Source organism: Choloepus didactylus, chromosome 9 (assembly GCF_015220235.1).
Source record: "Choloepus didactylus isolate mChoDid1 chromosome 9, mChoDid1.pri, whole genome shotgun sequence".
Lineage (NCBI taxonomy): Eukaryota > Metazoa > Chordata > Mammalia > Pilosa > Megalonychidae > Choloepus > Choloepus didactylus.
Genome location: NC_051315.1, coordinates 82,298,152 through 82,311,540, shown reverse-complemented (window position 1 = coordinate 82,311,540; position 13,389 = coordinate 82,298,152). Strand labels below are relative to the sequence as shown.

Below are 13,389 nucleotides of genomic sequence, written 5' to 3'. Positions count from 1 at the left end.
TACAAAAGAATGAATGGAGAAGAAAATAAAAAAAATTTGAAATGGCTCTCAGGGGTATGATGGACAAAATAAAGCACACAAATATAAGAATCATTGGTCTTCCAAAAGGGAAAGAGAAGGGTAAAGGTCTAGGAAGAGTATTCAAAGAAATTGTTTGGGAAAACTTCCCAGCCCTTCTAAACAACATAAACACACAAATCATGGATGCCCAATGAACTCCAAACAGAATAAATCCAAATAAGCAAGTTCTGAAAGCAGCAAGAGAGAAGCAAAACCACATACAAGGGAAACAACATAAGACTAAGTAGTGACTACTCAGCAGCCACCACGGAGGTGAGAAGGCAGTGGTATGACATATTTAAAATTCTGAAAGAGAAAAATTGCCAACTAAGAGTTCTTTATCCAGCAAGGCTCTCCTTCAAATTTGAGGGAGAGCTTAAAATCTTCACAAATGCTGAGAGAATTTGCTAACAAGAGACCTGCCCTATAAGAGATACTAAAGGGAGACCTATCAGCAAAGAAACAAGAAAGGAGAGAGAGGTATGGAGAAGGGTTCAGAATTAAAGAGATTTAGTAAGGGTACATTAAAGGAAATAAGAGAGAGAAGGGGAAAAATATATCTGACAAGCAAAAACCAAAGGATAGGATGGCTGATTCAAGAAATGCCTTCACAGTAATAACACTGAATGTGAATGGATTAAAATCCCCAATTAAAGGTTGGCAGAATGGATTAAAAAATGTGAACCATCAATAAGTTGCATGACACACAGAGACACAAAGAAATTGAAAGTGAAAAGATGGAAAAAAATATTCCATGTAAGCTACAGCCAAACGAAAGCAGGAGTAGCAATATTAATCTCAGATAAAATAGACTTTAAATGCAAGGATGTTATAAGAGACAAAGAAGGTCATTATATACTAATAAAAGGGACAATTCAATAAGAAGAAATAACAATCAGAAATGTCTATGCACCCAATCAAGGTGCCCCAAAATACATGAGATAAACATTGGCAAGACCGAAGGCAGCAATAGACGTTTCCACAATAATTGTGGGAGACTTCAATACATCACTCTCTCCTGTAGAAAGATCAACCAGACAGAGGACCCATAAAGAAATTGAAAACGAATTTGAATTGACATACATATATAGAACATTACATCCCAAATCACCAGGATACACATACTTCTCTAGTGCTCACAGAACTTTCTCCAGAATAGATAATATGCTGGGCCATAAAACCAGCCTCAATAAATCTAAAAAGACTGAAATTATTCAAAGCACATTCTCTGACCAAAATGGAATACAATTAGAAGTCAATAACCATCAGAGACTCAGAAAATTCACAAACATCTGGAGGTTAAACAACACACTCCTAAACAATCAGTGGATTAAAGAAGAAACAGCAAGAGAAATTGCTAAGTATATAGAGATGAATGAAAATGAGAATACAACATATCAAAACTTACGGGATGCAGCAAAGGCAGTATTGAGGGGGAAATTTGTAGCTTTAAATGCATACATCAAAAAGGAATAAAGAGCTAAAATCAAAGAACTAATGGAACAACTGAAGAAGCTAGAAAATGAATAGCAAACTAACCCTAAACCAAGTAGAAGAAAAGAAATAACAAGGATTAAAGCAGAAATAAATGAAATAGAGAACACAAAAAACAATAGAGAGAATAAATAACAACAAAAGTTGGTTCTTTGAGGAGATCAACAAGATTGACAAGCCCTAGCTAGACGGACAAAATCAAAAAGAGAGAAGACCCATATAAACAAAATAATAAATGAGAGAGGTGACATTACTGTGGATCCTGAAGAAATTAAAAAAATTATAAGAGGATACTATGAACAACTGTATGCCAACAAACTAGATAATGTAGACAAAATGGACAATTTCCTGGAAACACATGAACAACCTAGACTGACCAGAGAAGAAATAGAAGGCCTCAACCAACCAATCACAAGCAAAGAGATCAAATCAGTCATCAAAAAGCTTCCCACAAATAAAAGCCCGGGGCCAGATGGCTTCACAGGGGAATTCTACCAAACTTTCCAAAAAGAACTGACACCAATCTTACTTAAACTCTTTCAAAACATTGAAAAAAATGGAACACTACTTAACTCATTTTATGAAGCTAACATCACTCTACATGAAAACCAGGTAAAGATGCTACAAGAAAGGAAAACTACAGGCCAATCTCCGTAATGAACATAGATGCAAAAATTCTCAACAAAATACTTGCAAATCAAATCCAAAGACACATTAAAAAAATCATACACCATGACCAAGTGAGGTTCATTCCAGGCATGCAAGGATGGCTCAACATAAGAAAATCAATCCAGGTAAAACAAAACATTAACAAATCAAAAGGGAAAAATCAAATGATCATCTAAATGGATGCTGAAAAAGAATTCAACAAAATGAAGCATCCTTTTTTTTTTGACAAAAACATTTCAAAAGGTAAGAATGGAAGGAAACTTTTTCAATATGATAAAGGGCATATAAGAAAAACCCACAGCTAGCATAGAACTCAATGGCGAGAGACTGAAAGCCTTCCCTCTAAGATCAGGAATGAGACAAGGATGCCTGCTGTCACCACTATTATTCAACATTGTGCTAGAAGTTCTAGCCAGAGCAAATTGGAAAAGGCATCCAAATTGGAAAGGAAGAAGTAAAACTGTCAGTATTTGCAGATGATATAATCTTGTATCTGGAAAACCCTGAGAAATTGACAACACAGCTATTTGAGCTAATAAACAAATTTAGCAAAGTAGCGGGATACAAGATTAATGCACATAAGTCAGTAAAGTTCCTATACACTAGAAATGACCTAATTGAAGAGACACTCAAGAAAAAGATGCCATTCTCAATAGCAACTAAAAATATCAAGTATCTAGGAATAAGCTTAACCAAGGATGTAAAAGACCTATACATAGAAGACTAGATACTTTACTAAAAGAAATAGAAGTGGACCTAAAAAGATGAAAAAATATTCCTTGTTCATGGATAGGAAGGCTAAATGTCATTAAGATGTCAATTCTACCCAAACTCATCTACAGACTCAACACAATTCCTATCAAAATTCCAACAACCCACTTTACAGACTTGGAAAAGCTAGTTACCAAATTTATTTGGAAGGGGAAGATGCTTCAAATTGCTTAAAACATTCTAAAAAAGAAAAACAAAGCAGGAGGACTTACACACCCTGACTTTGAAGCATATTATAAAGCCCCACCTCACACCCTACACAAAAATCAACTCAAAATGGATTGAAGACCTCAATATAAGAGACAGTACCATAAAACTCCTAGAAGATAATGTAGGGAAACATTTTCAAGACCTTTTATTAGGTAGTCACTTCCTAGAACTTACAGCCAAAGCACAAGCAATGAAAGAAAAAATAGATAAATGGGAACTCCTCAAACTTAAAAGCTTCTATACTTCAAAGGAATTTGTCAAAAAGGTGATGTAGCCAACGCAATGGGAAAAAAATATTTGGAAACCATGTATCTGATAAAAGACTGATATCTTGCATATATAAAGAAATCCTACAACTCAATGACAATAGTGCAGACAGCCCAATTATAAAATGGGCAAAAGATATTAAAAGACAGTTCTCAGAAGAAGAAATACAAATGGCCAAAAAAGCACATGAAAAAATGTTCAGCTTCACTAGCTATTAGGGAGCTGCAAATTAAGACCACAATGAGATATCATCTCACACCAATTAGATTGGCTGCCATTAAACCAACAGGAAACTACAAAAGCTGAAGAGGATGTGGAGAAATTGGAACTCTTATTCATTGTTGGTGGGACTGTATAATGGTACAGCCGCTCTGCTGGTTCCTTAGAAAACTAGATATAGAATCACCCTTCGATCCAGCAATTGTACTTCTTGGTATATACCCGGAAGATCTGAAAGCAATGACATGAACAGATATCTGCACACCAATGTTCATAGCAGCAATATTCATAATTGCCAAGAGATGGAAACAACCTAAATGTCCTTCAACAGATGAGTGTATAAACAAAATGTGGTATATACACATGATGGAATACTATGCAACAGTAAGAAGGAATGATGTCGTGAAACATATGACAACATGGACAAACCTTCAAGACATAATGCTGAGCAAAATAAGCCAGGCACAAAAAGGGAAATATTGTATGTTACCACTAATGTGAACACTGTGAAAAATGTAAGATAAATGGTTTATATTGTAGAATGCAGGAGACCTAGCAATAGACTGCAAATAGTGAAAGGGGAATGATAATCTAATAAGAACAGATATGGAGGGTAAAAATGTTCTGGGAATGCTCAGGAACGAATGTTGAGGGCTATGGTAGGAGCAAGTTCACAGAAATGTAGTTATTTTAGGTTATTTGCTTTTCTTATTCCTTTGTTGGGTTTTGCCCTGTAAGAATTGCATGTTTTGCCCTGGAAGGGTAGTTTATTTTCTTGGGGTAGGGTAGATACATGTTGGAAGAATGTAGTTATTTTAGGTTATTTGTTTTTTCTTACTCGTTTGTTTAGGTTTTGTTTGAAAATTTTTTTATTGTTTGTTTTTTAATTTTTTGATAAAGTTTAAAAATATAAATAGGGAAAAAAAAAACCCAATGATCATCAGAAGAGGACTGGTTAAATACATTATAGCACATCCATGCAAAAGATGACTATACTAATGTAAAAAGAATGAGTACTTCATGCTAGACTGTTAAGTGAAAAAGGTAAGGTAAAGTAGAATTGTGTATAAAATACTAGCTTTTGTCTACCAAAGGGCAGGGGAGATATGCTGGTTTGAAACTGTTAGGGATCCCAGAAGAGCCATGATCTTTTAATCCAATCTTGTGGGGTGGAACCTTTTGACTGTTTCCATGGAGATGTGACCCACTCAACTGTGGGTGAGAACTACGATTATATTATTTCTTTGGAGGTGTGACCTCACCCATTCTGACTGGGTCTTGATTAATTCACTGGAGTACTTAAGGGAACTCAAGAGCCTATGCTGATGCTGATGCTTGGAGATGCAGACAGAAGGATGTTTGGAGATGCTAAGCTAAGAGATGAAGCCCAGCATTTGCCCAGACCCCCCAGATGCTTAGAGAGAAAAGCCCTGGGAGAAAGAAGCAAGGATGCACAGGAGCTGAGAGAGGAGCAAGACAGAAGCCCAAAGACATTTTGGAGAAAGCCACTTTGAAACACAACCCAGGAGCAAAGGACCAGCAGACACCAGCCATGTGCCTTCCCACTGACAGAGGTGTTCTGTATGCCATCAGCTGTTCTTCAGCAAAGGTGTCATCTTACTGATGCCTTAGTCTGGACACTTCTATGGCTTTAGAACTGTAGCTTTCTAACCTAACAAACCCCCTTTATAAAAGCCAATCCATTTCTGGTATTTTGCATAATGGCAGCATTAGCAAACCAGAACAAGAGATGAGACTCTACATAATTTTCTTTTTGCTTTTGCAAGCATATGCATAAAGTAATGCAAAGGCAATTAAAAACTATGGTCAACTTTGGAGTGGCAGGAACTGGGCTGATGGGCAACTGATGGGATGGAGAATTTTTATTGTATACCTTTTAATTTGCTGAATAATGTGAATGTATTACAGATCAAAAGAATTTAAAAAACAAAAAGCCAAAACATTTCTCAGCCCCAAATTTCTATTTACCTATATTGGAAAACATCCATCTAACACTTTCGGCACATGTTGGAGAAGGAAAAGTAAGGAAAGTAATTATATGTTCCATCTACACCAATAAACACAAAGGCTTCTGAGAATTTCTTTATGTGAAGGATTTTTTTAAAGTACAAAAATTAGAAGAAAATCCCCAGAAAATACTTTCAATGAATGTTTCTGATTTATAAAAGTTAAATGAAATTCAGTTACACAGAGAACATGTTTGGATTGTAAAGCCTTTCTGTGTGACAATACGTTGACACACAACATAAGACAATAGCTTGAAATAGAAAAATACAGTTATGATCCAGCAAATGGCACCAAATTAGAACAATTTTATTATTTAACATAATACCAATGTATATACATTATCTTCCTAAATAACAAACAATTTGATTCCAAAGTTTAAAATGTAGTTTCCAAAATGAACCCTTGGTTGTAAATTTGAAGGAAAAAAACCCTGCAAATTAACACAAATTTATTTTTAATCCTTGACGAAAATATGCACCCTATACCAATCACCCCTCTCATAAAAAATGTATATTATAAATAAAACTTTCAAAAAAGATCTTGGATGTTTTATTGCACATTGTACAGAATCTTTGCTATTAAATGTTTAAAATATCTACTCAAATTTGGGTGAAAACAGTTATCTGCAGATATTAGCATATCTAGTATCATATCTGATGTTAACCAGAAACAGGAAAATATAATCTTACTGGACTGCTTCTGTCACTTTTTCTAAAATAAGAATGGCTCTGTTTTCTACTGTTAAAAGCAATTATAAGAGATCTGAACAAATTAAAAGTTGTGTTCAAATGTCAGTTTTCCTACATCAAATAGAAATCACATATGGGGCAATTTAGCCCATCATATATTTCTAATCCTTCCTAGGACCAGCCCATCTTGAAGTATATACTGTTAAAGATCATGCTGCAGGGTTCCTAATAATGCTGTCTACCATTAACAGTTAATGTTTTGATCTCAACATTTTCAAACCCTCTTAGCCCTTAGCTAAACCAGCACACATCAGACAGAATGTAATGGCCTTAAAAACAAAAAAAGTTTCCTAAATAAGTTTTCATACCATCTAGCACAGTGCCTACAAGAATAGGCATTCAATAAATATTTGATGAGTGAATGCACTATTTTTAAGACCATTTCCTAAAATTAGATGTATTAATGATTTATGAGTAATATGTGGATTTATGGCACACAGATCTAATGTGATGACTAAACAAAGAGCAGAACTGGCATAGCACAGACACTGTTAGATTCTACAATCCTGCCCCTTGACAAAATGTGTATACTTTAAGGGTTAAAACTATTCCAATAATAAAAATTGATTAGTCAAATATTTTTATTTTGCCAAGGGACTCTAATAGTATTAGCCTTTGGCAATTCCCAAACATATAATGAACTCCATAAAACAAAACTCAAATTGCACTATTACAAAGAAACAAGTCCATGAAAGCAGAGAGGAGGTGCCAGTTAAGGGACAGCAACTTCAAGGAGACGATTGTTTTTTCGTTTGCACATTGGGACACTCCCGTTGTTCTGGCTTCCCTGAATAAACTTCACACATACTTTGTCCTTTCTGAACTGTACCAGGAATCTAGGAGAAAAGAATAAAACAAATTAAAGGAAAGTGTATACACAATAAATAGCTGACTGTTATCTTACACTAACACTAGCTTTTTTTTGGTAATGGATAATGATCTTGACAAGCATTATAACTCTCCATTAGTGCTTCTGTAAGTAGAACTTTATCATCATATCACTGCATTTCACTTCCAATAGCCATCATTCAGCCCTAAGCACAATGAAGTTCATTAACTACTCATATTTTAGTAAGACACGATGGGCTAAGAATAATTATTTCAATATTTCAAACGAAAAGACCAGCACTTTACAGTTCTCTGGGTGATTAAAAAAAAAAAAATTGGGGGAGGGTGTGCTATTAAATTATCAACAAACTGAGAAAATAAAATAAAGAATTTCAGAAAAGGAAGGCGTCCTAGAGACCCTTTAGACAATGGTTTATCAAACATTAGTTATTCACATATTTCCTACACTATTTTCACCATTATCCACATACTATGTTAATAGTTATTTTTAACCTAAATAAATGTACTCCAAAATAGTTGTGTCCTACGCAATAATATTGATGAAATCATCAATCTGATGAAGCACTTATATTTTTCTAACATAAGTGAAAAAACATATATAAACATTTACATATATATAAAGTTAAAAAAAAATCAGTGTACCACCTAAAACACTCTGTCATCCCATCAGCAGCCTATGTGGTATGCTCTGGGAAACACTATTCTGGTCCAAATCTTTCCTTTCACAGACCAGCAGAGGTCAAATGACAACCAGTCCATGAGATTATTCTTCACATCGTCCTACAACAAACACACCACTAGCTTCCTCCTTTGCTGGGTGCTGTGAGGCGCAGCCTGATAAATAAAGTCTCTGCCCTCCGGGGAGGTATCATGGAGGGGGGAAGGGGGAGTAAGAGTACCATGGCTGGACTGGCACCTGGGTGTTCCCATCTTGAATCCAGTGCTCTTTCTCTCTCCAATGTCACAATCAGCGTCATGTCACAACGTTTTCGGTATGTTTCTCAGGAAAAGGTTTGGTGAGTTACTAGCACCCAACGTGAGCCAACCTCACACCATGTGGTTGGCCACGTGCTCACAGACAGACACAGCAGCAGTAAGATCTACACAGCTCTGCTCTGCACACAAGTGTTTGTGTCAAGGTCTAGAAAGCCCACGCTCTGCAAACATTACCTTGTGGAGCGAACCAAGACATATAAGCTTCTAACTCGTCAGCTGTTTTAAAGAGAGAGAGAGTACCTCTGAGCTTTCAAGTGGGTACTTCCTTTTCAGTTTGAAAGCACTACTAAAAAGAGCTATAGTTACAGATATACATTCACTGATCTGAGATAGGTCTCTGGAATATATGCTTATATCTATGTGCCTTGAAGCAAAAAGGATATTCTCTCAAGTTTAACATAAAAACACACATTTTAAAACTCAAATACTTTCACATTTTCATTTTCAAAGAAAATGCTTGTAGTGTGATAAATGTATAGGAACTTTTTTTCCCAATAACATTAGCATGCATTAACTCAGTCTCCATATTTACAACGCATGATCGCAATGCACACTAGAAATAATAGCTAAAATGTATTGAGAGTTAACCATATATCAGACTGTTCTTAGTAATTTACAAAAATTAACACAATTAATAACCCTGTGAGCTAAGTATTACTATTTATCTCCATTTTACAGAAGAGAAAACTGAAGCATGGTCTACAGTCAGGAAGTATGAACTCATCCTCTGGAAAACATAATAATGTGGAATGTACTGTCATTTCACAGCACTAACATCAGTTGTAGCCACAATAAAAGGTACATAGATTAATTACTTGAATATAAAATAGTCATTAAATAATTGTGACTTAAATGATACACATACACATGTACATATATGCATGTTTATATGCATGTATACAGACACATTTAAAATGCTTAATAGAAACAGTTTTCACTAAATTCAAACTTCATTTTTAGAAATCCTTAAAATGCAATATATTTACAGATTGAACAGTTTGGGAGTTTAAGCACTAGGAGTCAGTCAGTTGAGAACATGCTTCTCAATGAATTCAATTCTCACTTATGCATGGGCAGGTTAAAAGTGCGCTATGGAATAAACAAGACTTTGACCCTCTTCTGGTAAACTGCCATCCAGTTGATTCCTAATGATTACAGGAATTAGGTTTGTTGGAGCAATGGCTTCTACTTCTGAAAAGGTTACACTGAGGAAGGGTTATTCATGAACTGTATGCTGTTTACAATGCTGATTCTATACAGCTGGCAATAAGATGGAACAAAGCCACTTAGGGCTGAAAAATACAGGCACAGATATCCCTACATATGACTTTGAAAAATTTTGTTTAAATTTAAAATATTCTCTGTGGAGATTTATAATCCCTTCTAAGAGCTCTGGGGGTTATGGAACAGAGGCTACCCTGGATTCTAGTTCTCCAGGCTTCCAGTGCTCCCCAGGCCCATGAGGGCCACGCTGTGGAAGTTTCCATTGGCTATTTTATTTTTATGAGACCAACCACTCATTAGGAACCTGGGAAGGAAAGGTGTTATGCACTGGTTGATAATGCCACTGAATGTTTGTTTTCTTCATATGGCCACACTGTGGAAGGCTTATGGCATCCAGAACATCACATACCTCCATGTGCCAAGGCGGGGTCCCTGCTGCCAGCAAGGGTACTATCCCCATCTGCGTTTTCCAGATTGTGTGCCTCTGAACACAAATTCTGAGAGCAACTGTACGGGTTCTGTGGTTGATCACGTTTGGGAAACACAGCAGACCCCATCCCCAAACCCCATCAGGAGAATCACAATATGCAACAGGATTTCAGGGGCTCTGAGAAGTGTTATCATAAAGAAAGACTTAAAATTTCCACTAAAGAACAGTTTTCACAAGACAGCATTATGAGCATCCTGCAAGGAGAGTGTTCCTAGAACACCAGTTTGGGAAATGCCTAAAAGGAGCAATCCTCTGTGGACCATATTTTGGTGGTGATTTCTTCTTCTCTGTAAAGATGATCTTATTAAGCCTAACTTAATAAAGATGACCTTATGGCTGCCTCATCCATATACTAAGAAATGCCTGCTGTCTGGGTGACAAAGAATTAGCGAATCCCATTAGAACAGAAGCCCAGCCTCCTAAACGATGAAAAAACTACAATTAAAGGGGATTTAAAGTTTACTTGGCCCTAAGAGGTTAAAACCTTAATTAACTGGAACCCAACCAGCCAATATCTTTTTTCCCAGTAGTCTTTGTTTCATGAGAAGGAACTAAATGACAGAAAAGTTATTAAGTTGAAACAGCAATTTCCAATGCAGAGTACCCAAGAAGTTCAAACTCCCACCCAATCTGTTAACAATTCTTTTACTGTACAATGAGAATCAAAAATGAGCCTTAAGGCTCTGTATATTCTAACACATCAAAGAGAGTGAGTTTTGCTTATGTGGTGGTTTGAAGCTGTTTTGTATCCCAGAAAAGGCCATGTTTTTTTAATCCACTCCTGTGGGTGCAGACCTATTGCAGGTGGGACCTTTTAATTAGGTTATGTCAATTAAGATGGTCCCACCCATTCAAGGTATATCTTAATCCCCTTACTGGACTCCTTTATAAGATGATAAAGCATGCACAGAAAAAACCGAGAGAGCTGAGAAGCCCCAGAGAAGCTGAGACAAAGGACACACCCACAGAAACTGAGAGAGGAAGCCACTGAAGCCAGAAGCAGGAAGCAGTGAAACCCAGAAGAAAAGGACCAGCAGATGCCAGTCATGTGCCTTCCCAGGTGACAGAGGTGTCCCAGATGCCAGCAGCCTTTCTTCAGAGAAGGTATCCTCCTGTTGACACCTTAATTTGGACATTTTCTTGGCCTTAGAACTGTAAATTTTTAAGCTAATAAATCCCCATTGTAAAAGCAAAACCATTTCTGGTATACGGCATCCCAGCAGCTTTCATAAACCGAAACAGCTTACAAAGGGACAGGAATGGGTATGAATTTATTTTAAAAAGATTGTTAGGAAGACTTAAAATAGAACAGGCTGGCATATCCTTAAGTAGAAAATTAAATCATTTACTGATAATCTGGTTAAGCAATTTGTTTTTACTACATATGCAAAGAAAAGTATAAGCAGATAGTAAATAACCTATAGAAAAGTAATCAAGTATCAATCAACATAGTAAATTCAATCTCACTTTATAGATTTAATAAATGGGAGATGCCTCACCCTGGATGCAAATAATCAGGCTCTCAAATTAGAACCCTAATGGGAAGTAAAAAGGCAAACTTATCTGTCAACATGGAATGCTTATTTTATAACTCTGTGAAAAAAAAACAAGTTATCTCAAACCTAAAACATCTGAAACAGAACTCTGGATTTTATCCCACCCCTGCCACCCTCAATTTCTTCTTTCTCAGTGCCTTTTACTGCAGTAAATGGCACCACCATTTGGGCTCAGGCCCCAAACTTAACACCCAATCTGTTAATAAAAACCTTCTTGCCTTACTCAAATTACACTTAGAATCTGATTCCTTCTCACTACCTCCCACTCACACCCTAGCCTAAGCTTACCCGAGACGGCTCACAGAGTCTCCTAACTAGTTTCTCTGCTTCCAGTCTTGCCTCCCCGTAGTTATTTTCCGCATTGAAGCCAACGAAGTCTTTGAAAAACTTAAACCAGATCATGCCACAGCCTTGCTCAAAGCCTACAATGGCTTTCCATCATCTTCAGCAAAATCTCAACTCCTTAGCTCAGCTACCAAGCCCAGAACCCTGCCTCTTTCTCTTCTCCTGTCCTCACCCCCTCACTCAGTCTACACAAATTTCACTCCCATGTCAGGGTCTTCGCACCTGCTACCCCTTGCCCTGGGAGGGGTCTCCCACAGATTCTTACATGACTTATCAACTTATTTGACTCTAGTCTCAACTCAAATGATATACATCAAAGAAGTCCCTGACCTCCCTATCAAAAATAACATGCCCCTTTTCCCCCATGTACTTGTCACTAACCAAAAGCATATCTCCTGTTTAACATTTTGAGTATATTTTCTCTTCCACTAGAATGTAGCTACATGAAGTCAGGCTTGCTAGTGTCTTTCATTGCTCATCATGTAGAACAATGCCTGGCACATACCTGGGATTTAGTAAACAGTTGTTGCATAAGTGAATGAAATCAGACTACTGAACCAAAATAATACAGCTGAAAGTGAAAAAGTTTTCTAAAAAATACACAAACATACTCATCAGAAATTTCAATATTGAGCTTCTGTTTGGTTTGGCTGAGAGTTGTACGATACAGCTTGGTGGCCATTTCAATCAGGTGGTCGCTGCTGAAGAGAAAGTCTCCTTTACTAGCTGCTTCTGAGCCCTAAAAAGACAAACCAAGAGTCAGACTATCATAATTAAGACAACTTAGGAGGTAAATGTTTACAGGTTAGGTTGAAAACATTTGTAGTTTCTTTGAAACATCAGATACTGGAGTCTACTCTCCCAGGTTAAAAAGTAATGACAAAAGCATTATGTCTTCCAACTTTCTCAGAGCACCCCTGGCCACCCAACTTTGGACCAGAAGCAGCATCAGCATCATCTGGGAGCTTGCTAGAAGAACAGAACCTCAGACCCTATCGCAAGCCCACTGAAGATGAATCTACAACAAGATCCCTGGGTGATATGTTTGCACGCTCATGTTACAGAAGCACTGATTTAACCTATAACCCATTCTGAAATAAATGTTCTGAAAATTCCTGAGTCATTTGGTTAAAAACAAGAAAAACACCAACAGAAGTCTTAGGACAGTAGCTCTCAACTTAGCTACTCAAGGGAATCATCTGGGGAGCTTCAAAAAAACATATGATGCTTGTGCTCCATTCCAAAAAATTCTGATTTAATTGGTCCACGATATGGCCTGGGCATCAGCATTTTTAAAAGTTACTCAAGTTATCATAACATGTAATTTGGGTTGAGAATCACTGCTCTAGGATCTGCTGATATGCCCCCTTTAGGCTAGGATCCACAGTGGGGAAAACAGACTGAGGCAAGCTGACCGGCTTTCTAAGTTTAGAAGCAGCTGATAGTGGCACTCTCAGCTCGA

At 36.9% G+C, this 13,389-nt stretch overlaps 1 protein-coding gene across 8 annotated transcripts in view; it reads right to left on the bottom strand.

Moving 5' to 3' along the window:
* Nucleotides 1-5,780: 5,780 nt before the first annotated feature.
* MYO1B (myosin IB) overlaps nt 5,781-13,389 on the bottom strand; it is a 183,766-nt gene continuing 176,157 nt past the window's right edge. For all 8 annotated transcript variants that reach the window (XM_037849106.1, XM_037849105.1, XM_037849107.1 and 5 more), the window contains 2 exons: nt 12,539-12,666; nt 5,781-7,303 (listed from right to left, as the gene is read on the bottom strand). In XM_037849106.1, the coding sequence (XP_037705034.1) occupies nt 7,180-7,303; nt 12,539-12,666 (252 nt within the window). In that variant the 3' untranslated portion in view covers nt 5,781-7,179. The remainder of the gene's footprint in view (nt 7,304-12,538; nt 12,667-13,389) is intronic.